The sequence below is a fragment of the Nicotiana sylvestris genome, chromosome 3 (genome assembly GCF_000393655.2).
Source record: "Nicotiana sylvestris chromosome 3, ASM39365v2, whole genome shotgun sequence".
NCBI lineage: Eukaryota > Viridiplantae > Streptophyta > Magnoliopsida > Solanales > Solanaceae > Nicotiana > Nicotiana sylvestris.
This window is the reverse complement of record NC_091059.1, coordinates 183,760,614-183,777,239: the sequence shown is the minus strand read 5'-3', so window position 1 is coordinate 183,777,239 and position 16,626 is coordinate 183,760,614. Positions and strand designations below refer to the sequence as shown.

Sequence of the window (16,626 nt, the reverse complement as noted above, 5' to 3'; positions counted from 1 at the left end):
TGCGGAGAGAGAGAGAGCCCAAAAGGTATGTAGCTTTGGGAAAGAAATTGTTACGCTAGACCAAAGGTTTAAGTTTGGTCAGATTGGCTACTTCATTTCAGATGATGAACATTCTATATAAAGTAAAAAAAATGGCGTCTCCACCTATAGCAAGCACTGGGATTGAGATGATATTTGAAAGGATTTCTCTTCTACAGAAAAGACTGACAAACAACCTTCTTTCTTGTCACTTTCAAGCACCCACCAAAAAAAATGAAACTCAAGGTTATGACGGCGTGTGGTAGAACCACCAGACCAGAGGAGAGGAGATTTTTTTTTTTTAACACGTATCCATTTCCAGAAAGAAAAAAAACAAATTGAAGCTAAAAGAATATAACACTGCCCACTCTCCACTGTGTAATTGGTTTCCACCCATGGCTAAATGAGGTTGGACCAAAATAAATCGCATGGAAACAAATAAAAAAGAGAAAGTAACAAAAGCACTCGCATTAATTTACACTATAACATTTCTCTATGAGGGCAGAAGGTTAGGTAAAAATATGAGCTCATAACAACTTTAATTTAGTTCTCCACATCTCTCCAATGACCTTCCTTGGCGCTGGATCATCCGGTCCTTTGTCTCTTTGTCCTGATGTGAAGTACAACCATCCATTCCAGAAGCCAACAAGAGTTGTCTTTACACGGTAAGGAAGTTTGCCAATAACCTTCCATTTCTGCTTTGGATCAAAACCAGCAGGTAAAAACCAAGAATACAAAAAGCAGCACATAAGAAACAGGTTGTTTTCTAGAATCACATCACGTTAATTCCATTCATCCTAATTTACCTTTTCACTTTTGACTTGACACAATTGTAAAGTGGAGAGTTAAAATATCAATTGTCTAACATCAATCATTGTTGTGAAAAGCATGCATTCTATTGTGGTGATACCTGATTTCTACACGTAGGAGCAAGGCAAGGTAACTGCATGACCAAGGTGACCAAAGAGATTTACTGAGTGTGATGATCATAAGGTAAAGATGTGAAGCTAAGATGCCAGGGCAGAGTATTTGACACATCACCAACACGTAGACAGTTCAAATTATTGATAAAAGGAGAAAGAAGTTCATGTACTTGTAAAAAAACAAATAAGAATCTTCACTTGCATAGCCAATTTTAACCTTGCAATGTCAAATTTGAGGACCAAATTAAAGGAATTGTTGAGATCTAAATTTGCATTGTATTTGTTCTGTCCCCGTGGAATCTATGTGATAGAGAAATGTGGAATTGAAATAGATAATAGCCATATTCAGGCATATCTTTGATGAGTTATGAGTCGGCTAAAGGATAACTTGTAACTGCTACACCATGTTTTTGAACAGTTTCCCTCTAACAGACCTATAGGAGACTGTTGGGCGAGGAAAGAGGGGAGGGTATCAATAAGATCCTAATAAGACACTCTAGATCCTTTGTGTACCTTTTGTGCAGAGTGAACATAAATTGAAATGAATGGATACGTTTAAGTGCATCATGCAGATCGACGTATCTGCTAAGCTAAATGAAGCTGATTAAAGTGACAGGTTATAAGGAATCATTAAATTCTAAGATAAACCAAATACACCTTTTTTGCAATTTGTCGAAGACAAGAAACAATACCTGTGTATCAAACTGAAACTGGAATATTTCTCCAACAAGGGTCATCTTTTTGGTATTTGGGTGCTTCTCAGTAGTTCCTCCAACAATTACAAGAGATCTGTTGACAATAGCCCAAGCAAACTCTATATGGGAATCTGGCTTTGGCATGGGAGGCAACACTTTCCATTTCATGTCATCATCTAACATGTAAACATCATCATATACAACCTGTAAAAGCCAAGCTCCGTTGTTAGATTTAGCCAAAACGACATTAGAGTAAACACACTCTCAACCCCTACATCAGCTCCAATTCTCAGTATTTTTGGGAGTGTGAGACTTGATCTGCTTTTATCAACCCCCCACCCTTCTTCCAGTTTTCATCTTTTAGCTATATTGTTATTCAATTTGCAAAGGATCTGGATAGTAGAGAACAAAGATGAGAATGATCATATAAACTTGATGTCACTAATATCCTTCAATTGTTGCTGGTTTAGCCAAAGAATCAACTAGTCAAGAACCTCTTCTTTCTTTAAATAATAATATGCCACAAAGGGAAATATGACCTTCCATTTGGCAAATTTCAGCTAACAGGAAGATCCTTTGGGACAATGACTAGCTGTCTACACCCAAAGTGAGAAAAATACATGTCTTAATCTGGCCAAATTTTTTCATGCAAAGCAAAATAAAATCCCATAAAAAGTCATTAATGCCCAAAGCTTAACTGGAACATAACTTTTAAAATTTTTTAAACCAATAGACGACTTACACATTGGTTGGAGAGGAACAAGAGATGCTTTGAAGGGCAATAAAAACCATATTTCCCTTTTAAAAAAAAGAGACGCCAACAGAATTTATACTTTTGTTTTAGGAGTAACATGATAGAAAACTGGTCTCAATATTTTAATTTTCAGGAACTTCTGGGAATGTAACTGGAACAGCAATGCTGTAATCCCCTGTTCGTATTTTTGTATTACCTCACTGGTACTTTATTAATGAAATTTCCTTATCTTATCAAAAAAATATACGACTTACAGAAGCCAAGTCACAGTCCGATTACCTCGTTTCTACGCGAGCATTTGAAAATAGGTGATCCAGGTTTAGCCATAAAATCACCCTCTTGACCACCAAAGACATAAAGTCGATCATCAAACACAACACAGGCCCTGCATGAAAGTTCAAGCAAGAAGCAGAAAATTTATTCAATTATGCACTCCTAAAAACTTATCAGGTTAACATAAACATACATGTCTGGCTAACTTCTGAATACATCACACAAAGCAAATTTGGATATACATTCCACATATGTCACTTGCATTTGATTATTCTCTTGCTAATTGAAACCTAAAGCTTTAGAAATACCAACTGTTTAGTTGAAAAAGGTTTGAGTCCAGCAACCAAGACTTGGGGCATAGTGATTTATCAAATTTGTTAATCAGTTCACTCATCCACAAGAGTATATTCTAGGAAAAAAATACTAATTGAATCACCAGCACAGATATTCTCCTCCTCTTTTTCTCTCTTCCCATCCTCTGCCTTAACGATATGCAGACATCTATTCCTGTTCAAAGCACACCAAAAGGGGTATCTCGCAAGCACCAAAAAACCAGGCTAGAATACACGAAAGAGTTCTCCACAGTACCACAATCGCTTTATACAAATTCAAACCCAAAAGAACAATGAAAGCATCATGCAGTTGAAACTGAAAGGACAAGCTTGAGAACAAAAACAACACCACAAACTATAACATCAAAATGGACATAACATCTCCCTGAATAGAAAAGAAAACGGGGCATGCAACTTCCCTCCTTATCCCATGTTATCCCCAAATAACTGTGCACTCTTGTGAATTTCAAATCACTAAACTGCCAAAGTTCTCATCACCTTAGAAAGATTAGTAGGAAAAACTCATTTCTCATCTTTGTTATTTTGAATTTAAAGCTCCTAGACCCTAGTTACTATTCACTAACAGCTCTATACTGAACTTAAATTAGATTGTGCAAAGTATTATTGCTGCTATCAGGTGTTCATTCATTCCTTCTAAGATGAACCCTTCACACTGCCCATCAAGATTTCCCTTTCCGGACTTTTCCTTCTGAGAGTGCCTTATGCAATCTGCCACATATATTATATTATGCTTATAATAATATCTGCATGAAATCAGTCGAAAACCTGTGAGGTCCACCACGAGGAATGGGTATCTCAGTCCGCCACTCTGTTTCTAAAGCTTTTCCATTCTTAACAGCAATACTCCAATGCTCTAATCCTGGGGTATGTCTGTTCTCTTTGCTCCCACCCATTACATGAAGCCTGCCTCTCCAAAGCTGTGTTGCAGGCGCATACCTGAGAATCAGACTCATTAATAAGCTTATATGGTTTTACATAAAACTCAAACACAGTACAGTGACCTAATTAATAAGCTTATAGAATTTTACATCAAACTCAAATTCAGAAAGCAAAGAGAAAGCATAAGTGTGAAAGAGCCATTTCTGCAAGCCTGGCGATAAATTCAGTACCTTGGGACTGGCAAAGGAGGCAAGTCCTGCCATTGCTTCGTCTCAGTGTCGAGAACAAAATTGCGAGCAGTAGGACCCCTGCACTGGGGACCGTATTGCCCAGTAACAACGTAAATGTATCTGCCATCAGTTACCATACCCAAGTGTGAATGAGCCATTTCTTTGGGCATATCAAATGTCCCTCCCCATGAGTTGGCCGTGAAATTGTAAATATCCACATGCGAATGAACCTAATTTAAAGGGGGGGGGGGGAAATCAATTTAATTTCATTACAGACAGAAGGTGAGAAAATCCGGCAGTTCGCGTAATAAAAAAGAAAATGACGGCCAAAGGAAAATTATTAGGGTGATGTGCGGACATGATCAATGGTTCCATAACCAGCAAAGACGTAAAGAAGGTCGTTGATCTGGAGAGCAGCACCATCAAGGCGAGGCACAGGGGATGTGGCCATCTTCTCCCACTTCAATTGCGGGGCTGGCAAATCCGCAAAAGTAGCTGATAATATCCTCTGGGGACCGGCATCTCCGTCTTTCTTCGCCTAATAATAATTAAAATTGAGAGGATAGTTGAAGGGAAAACGAAACTGTGAAGAATGCGCAGTTGATTTACCTTGGGGAGAGTCTGATTAGGAAAGACAAGGACATTGGATGTTGGGAGAGGCCAGTTGAAGGAGGAAGAGGAAGAAGAAGAGGAAGCCCAGAGCAGATCTACAAGAAGAAATCCCCCCAACAGCGCCACGCAAATAAAGACCAATTTGGTGGTGGTGCTACTCTTAGAACCAGCTGCTGCTTTCCCTATTCTCATTTCATTGCCCAATCCCCAGATCTTGTCCTCTCGGTACGACACTACTGACCACACCCAATTTTTTGATCCCCAATCCCAACTTTACTTCCAGACACACTCTGCCACTCCCCTTTTTTTTAAGTAAAATGTTTACGAGCTCTGTTTGGCTTCAGTACCGCTGCCATCTCCTCTTTAACTCTTTTTTTCTTACTGTATTTACTCTCTCTAGATATGTATCTTTATAATTACGGAAAAGGGTCACGTAAGTGATGCAAATTAGGACAAATATCAACGTCCTTAATAGTTTGGTACAAATATACCCAATCCATCCAATGCTTGCTCATTCATACCCATAGTTTAACGGAACCACTATTTTGTCTTTCTTATATAATTAATAATCGGAACCAACCAAAATCTGCTGACCCGATCCGTTAGGATCCGACCTATCCTCATTTCAAAGATATTATTTTTGATTGATTGAGAAATTGTGTGATAATCATATTTTTTTATTTGAGCAAGTACATCATTTCGGAAAGTAATCCTAGTAAAAGTAGTAATCGATATTTATTTATTATTTTAATAATATAATATTCGAATTAGTTTGTGCTTTCTTCAATCATATTACTACTTTTAGTACGATTACTTCCCGAAATAATGTATAACAAAAAAAATCGATTATCAAATACTCAAATAAATAAATATGATTATCATACAATCTCTCAATCAAACAAAAATAATATATCAAAAAATATCTTTGAAATAAGGATGTGCGGGGTACTAATGGATCGGGACAACAAATTTTGGTTGGGTCCGGTTATTAATTATTTAAGAAGAGTGGTTCTGTTAAACTAAGAGCATAAATGAACAAGTATTGGACGGATTGGGCATATCTGTGTCAAACAATTAACGACGGGCATATCTGTCCTAATTCGCATAGTTCACTGGCATAAATGACCCTTTTCAGTAATAACTGTAATTAGGACACCAGTAAGCACTTTTAGAATTGAGTTTATGTACGTATATCTAGTTTTATTTATACTTTATTTTCTATACATTACCATATAAAGTCCGCGTCTCAACCCGTCACTCCCCTAAAGAGCATAACTCTTGTGTGTGTGATATTGTGTCACGATCCAAATTTTTCACCTTCGGGCCCGTGATGGCGCCTAACATTGAACTCGCTAGGCAAGCCAATGTCACAGTTTATTACACCTTTTTCCTTTATCTTTAAGATATAAGTGACTTAGCAAGATGAATTAACAGAAATAAATGCGGAAGAAACAATTTAAAAGCTTAACTTAAACATTAACAAAATCCGAAATAACATCTACCTAGAACTGGAGTTACAATTCACGAACTGTCTATGATTACTACAAATAATGGTCTGAAAGAAAAATATACATTTGTTTCGAAGGAAAAATAAAAACAGAATACAGTAAAGATAGAAGAGGAAGCTAAGACCTGCGGACGCCTGCAAGACTACCTTGGGTCTCCTGAACTGAATGTAGCACTCTCGAACTCTGATCAGCCACTAGCTCCGAAATCTGTACAGAAAGTGCAAAGTGTAGTATCAGTACAACCGACCCAATGTACTGGTAAGTGCCGAGCCTAACCTCGATAAAGTAGTGACTAGGCTACGGCGGGCATACAACATATATGACCTGCAACTGTTTACACTAAACGAAAAGGAAATACAGAATGTACATAAATAAAAACTAACAGTAAATAAATCCGGAATCCAACTGTACCACTACTACTTTTCAGCTATAACCAATCCTTAGGAGCTTTTCAATATCTCATTAATAGACTTTCAACAGAAATACATGCCTAGAAACATAACTGATACGGCGCGTATCCCGATCCCACCATATAAACAACATCAGTATAAAAAATCCAACAATAACAGTATCAATATTCAACAATAATAATACCAACACTCTCCTTTATTCCTCCTTGTTGCGGCGCGCAACCCGATCCCAACTGTCCTTTCTTATTACTCCTTGTTGTGGCGTGCAACCCGATCCCACCAGACAATCACTTTCCTCCCTTATTCCTTCTGTTGCGGCGTGCAACCCGATCCCAACATATGTACATATCAAGACCAATCACAAAGAGAAATACTAAGAATTTCACAAGTTAACCCAATTTTCACATTTCTACAATTCAACTCGTATAATGGGTTATCACTACGATTACGAACTTCACCCATGTGGGCTAAACAACAAGACCAACCAAGTTCACCATAAGGCACCAACAACTCAACACAAGCTAACAATATAACTAAGCGGAACCATGAAACAATTAAACACTCCAAGTACGAGGACAACAGTTAATATAAAGCAATTAGTCATGGAGACATTTATGGCAAATAACAATTAAAGCATAGAACAGTTAAGTAGGTAGCAATTAAGACAAGGAATGATATAATAGGAAACGGGGAAGGGAAACAGCTAAACATGATAATTTTGGTGGCGCATAGGTACTCGTCACCACACCTATACGCCACACATATGAAATTTCACATAGCAAATAAGCCGGGGATTCTTATTCCCTCAAGTCAAGGTTAGACAATTACCTCAAGCCAACGGGTAATTCAACACTCAACCACCGCTTTACCTCTCGATTCCACCACTAATTCACTCGTATCTAATCATAATTAATTCAATAACATCAATAAATGCTAAATAAACCAATTCTAATGCATGAATATGAATTCTCAAATGTTTTTCCCAAAAGGTCAAAAATCGCCCTCGGGCCCGCTTGGTCAAAACTCGAAGTTCGAACCAAAACCGGCTACCCATTGACCCACAAACTCAAATATGCAACTAGTTTTGAAATCGAACCTCAAATCGAGGTCCAAATCCCCAAAATTTAAAAATCCTAACTTCTACCCAAAAACACACAATTTCCCATGAAAAACTCTTGATTTTGGAATGAAATCATGTAAAAAGATGTTATAGATTGAAGAAAATAAGTTAGAAATTACTTACTAATGATTTGGATAAAATTCTTTCTTTGGAAAATCGCCCAAGAGAGTTTAGGGTTTGAAAGAGTTTGAAAATTGAATGAAATCCCGTCAAAAATCCCACTTGTCTAGTGCAGATGTCGCAGTTGCGACCAGGGGTTCGCAATTGCAAACCCTGAGAATTTCTGCTACTTTCGCATTTGCGACTGCTGGGAATTTCTGAGAACTTCGCATTTGTGAAGAAATGCGAGCAAGGATGGCCAGGGCATTTTTTCGCAATTGCGATCAGCCCCTCGCAATTGCCAAGCCTGTTGGGCTCACAATTGCGAGATCAGAGCCTGCAACAGCTATTTTTCTAAGTCTAAATTCACTCTGTGGCCTATTCAAAACTCATCCGAGCCCTCGAGGCTCCAAATCAAACATGCACGCAAGTCTAAAAACATCATATGAACTTGCTCATGCGATCAAATTATCAAAATAACATCAACAACTACGAATCAAACCTCAAATTTATGAAATTACCCAAGAACACTGAAAATTCTATTTTCTCAACTATATGTCCGATTTATTCCAAACCAATTCCGATTTTTACCAAATTCCACAGATTCAACTTAATTATTATTTTAAACTTGTATCGGGCTCCGAAAACAATATATGGGCCCAATACTATCAAGAAAATGCATCATTTCATTTCTAAAAGCTTTTATATTTTCCAGCAAACAATTTTCTTTAAAAATTCTTTCCTCAGGCTTGGGACCTCGGAATTCGATTCCGGACATACACCTAAGTCCCATATTTTACTATGGACCCTAGGGGACCGCCGGATCCCGGGTCCGGGTCTGTTTACCAAGAATGTTGACTAAAGTCAACTTTAATCAATTTTAAGGGCCAAATTTATTATTTTCTAAAATTTCACATAAAAGCTTTCCAAAAACGTGTCCGGACTGCGCACGCAAATCGAGGTGAGACTAAAAAAGGTTTTTAAGGCCTCGAAACATAGTTTTGACTTCTGAAACAAGAGATGACCTTTAGGGTCATCACATTCTCCACCTCTAAAATAACCGTTCGTTCTCGAACGGACATAGAAAAGTACCTGAGTTGGTGAAAAGATGGGGATAATGGCTCCGCATCTCGGACTCGGACTCCCAGGTCGCTGCCTCAATAGGCTGACCTCTCCACTGCATATGAACTGAAGGGAAACTCTTTGATCTCAACTAATGAACATGCCGGTCTAGATTAGCCACCGGCTCATCCTCATAGGTCAAGTCCTTGTCCAACTGGACAGTGCTGAAGCCTAACACGTGGAATGGATCGTCGTGATACTTCTAAAGCATGGACACATAAAACACTGGATGCACAGCTGATAAACCCAGTGGCAACGCAAGTCTATAATCCACATCTCCCCCTCGATCAAGAATCTCAAAAGAACCGATAAACCTAGGGCTTAGCTTGCCCTTCTTCCCAAATATCATCATGCCCTTTATGGGCGATACCCAAAGCAACACTCGCTCTCCGATCATGAATGCCACATCACGAACCTTATGATCGGCATAACTCTTTTGCCTGGACTGAGCCGCACGAAGCCTATCCTGAATGATCTTAACCTTGTCCAAGGCATCCTAGACCAAATCCATACCCAACAACTGAGCCTCTCCCGGCTCGAACCACCCAACCGGCGATCGACACCGTCTACCATATAGTGCCTCATAGGGAGCCATCTGAATGCTCGACTGATAACTGTTGTTGTAGGCAAACTCCGCTAATGGCAAGAACTGATCCCAAGAACCTCCAAAGTCAATAACACATGCTCGAATCATATCCTCCAAAATTTGAATAGTATGCTCGGACTGCCCGTCTGTCTGAGGATGAAATGTTGTGCTCAACTCGACCTCTGTACCCAACTCACGCTGAACTGCTCTCTAGAAATGTAAGGTAAATTGCGTACCTTGGTCGGAAATGATAGACACGGGCACACCATGAAGACGAACAATCTCCCGGATATAGATCTTAGCTAACCTCTCTGAAAAATAGGAGACTGCCACAGGAATGAAATGTGCTGACTTGGTCAGCCTATCAACAATAACCCATACCACATCGAACTTCCTTTAAGTCCGTGGGAGTCCAACAACGAAGTCCATAGTGATATGCTCCCACTTCCACTCAAGAATCTCAATCTTCTGAAGCAAACCACCAGGTCTCTGATGCTCGCACTTTACCTGTTGGCAATTCAAACACCGAGCTACATACGCAACAATATCCTTCTTCATCCTCCTCCACCAATAATGTTGCCGCAAGTCCCGATACATCTCAGTGGCTCCCGAATGAATGGAATAACGGGAACTATGGGCTCCTCTAGAAAAAACTCACGAAGTCCATCCACATTAGGCATACAAATACGATCCTGCATCCTCAAAACTTCATCATCTCCAACTGTGACCTGCTTGGCACCACTGAGCCGCACTATGCCTCTGAGGACAAGCAAATGAGGGTCATCATACTGTCGATCTCTGATATGCTCAAATAATGAAGACCAAGCGGCTGTGCAAGCTAAAATACGACTGGGCTCAGAAACATCCAACCTCACGAACTGATTGGCTAAAGCTAAAATATGACTGGGCCCAAAAACATCCAACCTCACGAACTGATTGGCTAACCTCAAAAAATAGGAGACTGCCACAAGAATGAAATGCGCTGACTTGGTTAGCCTATCAACAATAACCCATACCGCATCGAACTTCCTTTGAGTCCGTGGGAGTCCAACAATGAAGTCCATAGTGATATGCTCCCACTTCCACTCAGGAATCTCAATCTTCTGAAGCAAACCATCAGGTCTCTGATGCTCTCACTTTAACTGCTGACAATTCAAACATCGAGCTACATATCCTTCTCCACCAATAATATCCTTCTTCATCCTCCTCCACCAATAATGTTGCCGCAAGTCCCGATACATCTCAGTGGCTCCCGAATGAATGGAATAACGGGAACTATGAGCCTCCTCTAGAAACAACTCACGAAGTCCATCCACATTAGGCATACAAATACGATCCTGCATCCTCAAAACTTCATCATCTCCAACTGTGACCTGCTTGGCACCACTGTGCCGCACTATGCCTCTGAGGACAAGCAAATGAGGGTCATCATACTGCCGATCTCTGATATGCTCAAATAATGAAGGCCAAGCGACTGTGCAAGCTAAAACACGACTGGGCTCAGAAACATCCAACCTCACGAACTGATTGGCTAAAGCTAAAACACGATTGGGCTTAGAAACATCCAACCTCACGAACTTGTTGGCTAACCTCTCTGAAAAATAGGAGACTGCCACAGGAAAGAAATGCGCTGACTTGGTCAGCTTATCAACAATAACCCATACCACATCGAACTTCCTTTGAGTCTGTGGGAGTCCAACAACAAAGTCCATAGTGATATGCTCCCACTTCCACTCAGGAATCTCAATCTTATGAAGCAAACCACCAGGTCTCTGATGCTCGCACTTTACCTGCTGACAATTCAAACATCGAGCTACATACGCAACAATATCCTTCTTCATCCTTCTCCACCAATACTGTTGTTGCAAGTCCCGATACATCTCAGTGGCACCCGGATGAATGGAATACTAGGAATTATGGGCCTCCTCTAGAAACAACTCACGCAGTCCATCCACATTAGGCACACAAATATGACCCTACATCCTCAAAACTCCATCATCTCCAACTATGACCTGCTTGTCACCACTGTGTCGCACTGTGTCTCTAAGACAAGCAAATGAGGGTCATCATACTGCCTATCTCTAATATTCTCAAATAATAAAGACCAAGTGACTGTGCAAGCTAAAGCACGACTGGGATCAGAAACATCCAACCTCACAAACTGATTAGCTAAAGCCTGAATATCCAAAGCAAGCGATCTCTCACCGACCGGAATATATGCAAGGTTGCCCATACTGGCTGACTTCCTACTCAAAGCATCAGCCACTATATTGCCCTTCCCCGGATAATACAAGATGGTGATATCATAGTCTTTCAATAGCTCCAACCACCTTCTCTACCTCAAATTGAGCTCCTTTTGCTTGAACAAATACTGCAACCTCTTGTGATCCGTGAACACCTCACATGGCACGCCATATAAATAATGCCTCCAAATCTTCAGCTCATGAACAATGGCTGCTAGCTCCAAATCATGAACTGGATAATTCTTCTCGTGAATCTTCAACTGTTGCGAAGCACATGCAATAACCTTACCATTTTGCATCAACATCGCACCAAGTCCAATACGAGATGTATCACAATACACTGTATATAGCCCTGAACCTGTGGGCAAAACCAACACTGACGCCATAGTCAAAGCTATCTTGAGCTTCTGAAAGCTCGCCTCACGCTCGTCCGATCACCTGAACTGGGCACCCTTCTGGGTCAACCTGGTCATCGGGGCTGCAATAGATGAAAACCCCCTCCACAAACCAACGGTAATAACCCGCCAAAACCAAGAAACTCTGGATCTCTGTAGATGATGTGGGTTTAGGCTAGTCCTTGACTGTCTCTCAAAGTCCAAAGAACGACTCGAAGATGCTGCTCATGCTCCTCCCGACTGTGGGAGTAGATTAAAATGTCATCAATGAAGACGATCACAAAGGAATCCAAATAAGGCTTGAATACCCAGTTCATCAAATTCATAAAAGTTGCTGGGGCATTTGTCAGCCCAAATGACATCACTAAGAACACATAATGCCCGTACCGAGTGCAAAAATCTTTCTTAGGGACATCAGACGCCCTAATCCTCAACTGATGGTATCTAGATGTCAAATCAATCTTCAAAAATACCTTGGCGCCCTGAAGCTGATCAAATAAATCATCAATCCTCGGCAATGGATACTTGTTCTTGACGGTGACCTTGTTCAGCTACCGATAATATATACACATCCTCATCGATCCATCCTTCTTCTTGACAAACAACATCGGCGCACCCTAAGGTGAGACACTAGGTCTAATAAAGCCCTTATCAATCAGGTCTTGCAACTATTTTTTCAATTCTTTCAACTCTGGCAAGGCAATATGGTATGGCAGAATAAAAATGGGCTGAGTGCCCGGAGCCAAATCAATGCAAAAGTCAATATCCCTGTCGGGTGGAATCCTCGGCAGGTTTGAAGAAAATACTCTGGAAACTCACGAACAAAGGGCACGGAATCCATAGAAGGAACCTTAGCACTAGAATCATGAACATATGCCAAATAGGCTAAACACCCTTTTTCAACCATACGCCGAGCCTTCATATATGAGATAACTTTACTGGTAAAAAAAATGACCAGGAGTCCCTCTCTACTCCAAACGAGGCAACCCCGACAATGCTAAAGTCACAATCTTGGCATGACAGTCCAAGATAGCATGATAAGGGGATAACCAATCCATCCCCAAAATGATATCAAAGTCTACCATATCGAGAAGTAGGAGATCTACACGAGTCTCAAAACCCCCCAATAATAACCACGCATGAACGATAGACACGATCTACAACAATAGAATCACCTACCGTTTGTGAGCACATGATTTTTGTCCTATATGAATTACTCCTATAAAATCCAAGAAAGTAAATTTTTTCCAGTTATTTGCCCATTTATTGGATTTTTGTAGAATTAATTAATTATTTGCATTTTTGTGCATGTTTAATTTCCATTGAAAATCATGAAAATGCCAAAAAATACCATGCATTATATTTAGTTTGTGTTTGTTACATTTTAAGGTTAATTAGTTAATTACTTGTTTTATTAAAAAAAATGAAGAAAAAAAGGTCCATTATTGCATTTTTAGCTTTAATTTTAGAATAGTAGTTTTTCTCTTTTGATTTAGGATCAAGGAATTTTTATAATTTTTATGAAATTGATTAATTTTGTAATTTAGATTAATTTAGGACTTTTAATTTAGGATTTTTAATTTTAAAAAACGGAAAAGAAGGGAAAAGAAAAAGAAAAGGAAAATAAGGTTTAATTGAGATTTAAATTCCAGTGTTACATCGTATACAAATGCGAGTCAATCCACGACAACAATTATGGATTATAGAGGTTTTTAAAATTCGAAAATTGGGCCAATTCAGGTTAAGCCCAAATTTCCCTTACCCGTTCCAAACCCCAGCCCAATAAGCTCACCCGGTCTAGCCTTACCCCATACCAAACGACACTGTTTCGAGGTCTTTATCATCACAGCCGTTGATCTTATATGATCCAACGACTGTGAACTAGGCACCCATATTATATTTAACTGTCCGAATTAGAACCCCCCATTCCAATCCCCCTCATTTTCATCACTCAACTTCAGAGATGAGAAACCCTAGCCGCCGCCCTAAAATCCCCACTGTTTTCGCCTTATTCCACCCGAAAATTGCCTCACAGCGGTTCCGGTGCTCCAAATCACTCCAAAATTACACCAAACACTCCTCAACTCCTCTTCTTTCTAGATCCCCAAATCAATCTTCGAATCCCTCTCAAATTTCACCAATTTCAAATATGGGGATATGCAAACCCTAAATATGAGCTTCCAAGACGATTTGAGCCGGAAATGGGTGTAACTCGTCTGTTCTCAATGGGAACAGTAATTTGACACCTATTTTTGATTTAAATCGGAAAAGGATGGGTCCCGCCGGAGCCACTGTTCGTTCATGCAGTAGGTATATCCATCCTTCTTTCCTCTTTCTATTTCCACATCCTTCTTTTCTTCTTTAACTTCTTCTCTGTTGCATCACTCTGTTTTCTTCTACTTTTTATTTTCTCTTTCTTTGACCGGAAAAATGATGAGGTTTAGTTAGCCATAATCCTAGTTTGCTAAATTTTCGTTTCTTGTTTTTCCCTTTTTTGATTATGCATACTTAGTCAGTAGTTTTGTTAGGGCCTGTTAATTCGGTTTAGTTAGCATCTAATTAGTTTAATTTTGAAATCAGTGTGATTCATTGGCCTAGCATGTTGGTATGTTCATTTGGGTTAGTTCTTAAATAATGGTTCATCATTGTTAGTTCTGGGCTCGTGTGAGTATTAGGTTTGAGTTATTTCTATTACTGTTTCATTGCTAATTTGGTTCATGATTAAATGACTTTAGGATTAGTCTGAAGGTCTAACTGCATTTCTGATGTTATTTGATTTTGCTTTTCAATATTGCTGCTTTGTTCTTATTTGTCATAATTTGCTAATTGTTAGAAACCTTTAGGGGGTTAATTGAATAACTATGAACTTGGGGGGGGGAGGGATTTAAGTTGGAAATAAAGGCAAGGGCTTTCAGATAAATTCCTACAAGAAACTTCAAGAATAGGGGGCAGCTGTCCCTATTTGGTTAGCACAAATGTGCTGAGCCAATAAGGGACAACCAGCTGTACTAGTTAGTTAAGAAAGATGCCTTTTGCAGGCTGGGAATAATTTCCAATTCTGTTTTGAGCACATGGCTTTAGAGGCCTATAAGTAGTGCCCTGCCTTTCACTCTCAAAACATACTTTGAGCATCATTCTCTGCACCAAAAATTCTGAAAAATTCATCAGAATTCAGACCTTAAAAAAGAAAAAAAGAAAAGTTCCTGCACTGCTTTCTTCATTGGAGATTTGGCATTCTGAAAATACCCTAGAAAATACACAAATGGTTTTCTGCATTACTGGATAGTTTTTTTTTCTGATTCCTTTCTACAACTTTAAGAGCATTCTTTCTCTTCATGGAAATTCTGTTTTGCTGGGTTTAAAGAGGGTCTAAAAGGGGTTGAGTCCTGCTGTTGATTTGCTGCTTGGCTGTTGTTTTGCTATTGCTAAAATCCTCACTCTCGTTTTGCATTATTTTGACATACAGATATCCTTTGGACCTTGAATGATATGTGAAGTGCAAGTTTGAAACATGTATACAAGTGTGGAGATTTAAAGATTAATATTAGTTTGCTAAATGTTATTTCATGTGTTCTCTTAAAGGTTTATCCAATTGCTGTATTAAGTTTAGTTTTATTTTATGTGTTCTCTTCATTCATTCATACTACTGATGTTGTATATCATTGTCAAGGTTAGTTTAGGATTTTAGCTTATTATGTTAGTTTGTGATTTGGCTAGAAAGTCCTTGGTTAAGCATATTGTTTAAACTTCATGTAGCATGGATTGGGGTTAGATGATGAGCATCTCTTGTTTGATTTTGTTTAAAATTGTTTAGGTTAGTATTAAGGATTTAGTCCAGGTTTTAATTCGTATCATGATTTCATTGGTTTAGCTACTAGCTTTGAACACCTGGATTTATTTAGGATCCATCGTCACCATTGTATATATTCAATATGAGAGTTTAGAGTTTCAATACTGTTCGGATAATTACATGTGTGAATTCAGCAATAAATTGGTAATAGTTTTAAATCTTCATATATATATATATATATATATATATATATATATATATATATATATATATATATATATATATATATATATAGTGTAGTAATAGTAGAACAATTTGTTTAAAAGATGTATAACATGTCTAGCTAAGTATTGTGATGTTTGGGCTAACATATCACTTATCTGTATACTAATGGGCTTTATTAAATCTTGCAATGTGAATTGTCTGGGCTTCATAAGAAAACAGCCCGCTTTGAGTGCTATCGGGCCTAAACCAACAAACCTTTTTGGAATGGAGAAGCATATGCCCGGTCACTTTTCTGGGGCTAATTCTCTTGAGTCCAATTTTTCCCTCTTTGAATAATTTTCTTGGTTTAAGCTCAAACCCAAAATCGGGCTTCGAATAATTAAGGGCCCAA

The 16,626-nt window shown here is 39.0% G+C and overlaps 2 protein-coding genes across 2 annotated transcripts; both read right to left on the bottom strand.

Moving 5' to 3' along the window:
* Positions 1–265: 265 nt before the first annotated feature.
* On the bottom strand, positions 266–5,119 carry LOC104234203 (kelch repeat-containing protein At3g27220). The gene is made up of 7 exons (XM_009787739.2): positions 4,735–5,119; positions 4,484–4,663; positions 4,126–4,355; positions 3,782–3,952; positions 2,670–2,775; positions 1,634–1,840; positions 266–713 (listed from the first exon to the last, which is right to left on the bottom strand). The coding sequence occupies exons 1-7, from the start codon at positions 4,927–4,929 to the stop codon at positions 546–548; spliced, it is 1,257 nt and encodes a 418-aa protein (XP_009786041.2). The 5' UTR covers positions 4,930–5,119; the 3' UTR covers positions 266–545.
* A 5,596-nt stretch (positions 5,120–10,715) lies between these two features.
* On the bottom strand, positions 10,716–11,815 carry LOC138888460 (uncharacterized). The gene is made up of 2 exons (XM_070170326.1): positions 11,595–11,815; positions 10,716–10,986 (listed from the first exon to the last, which is right to left on the bottom strand). The coding sequence occupies exons 1-2, from the start codon at positions 11,813–11,815 to the stop codon at positions 10,716–10,718; spliced, it is 492 nt and encodes a 163-aa protein (XP_070026427.1).
* Between the last annotated feature and the right edge of the window lie 4,811 nt (positions 11,816–16,626).

Excerpts from the sequence above, each read along its gene's own strand:
- LOC104234203 (XM_009787739.2), bottom strand. The coding sequence starts at position 4,929 with ATGAGAATAGGGAAAGCAGCAGCTGGTTCTAAGAGTAGCACCACCACC. Across the intron at positions 3,953-4,125 it reads CCTCCTTTGCCAGTCCCAAG|GTATGCGCCTGCAACACAGC; the intron begins GTACTGAATTTA and ends TCTGATTCTCAG. Across the intron at positions 2,776-3,781 it reads CCTCGTGGTGGACCTCACAG|GGCCTGTGTTGTGTTTGATG; the intron begins GTTTTCGACTGA and ends ACTTTCATGCAG.
- LOC138888460 (XM_070170326.1), bottom strand. The coding sequence starts at position 11,815 with ATGGGCAACCTTGCATATATTCCGGTCGGTGAGAGATCGCTTGCTTTG. Across the intron at positions 10,987-11,594 it reads GACACAGTGGTGACAAGCAG|AGGCATAGTGCGGCACAGTG; the intron begins GTCATAGTTGGA and ends GCTTGTCCTCAG.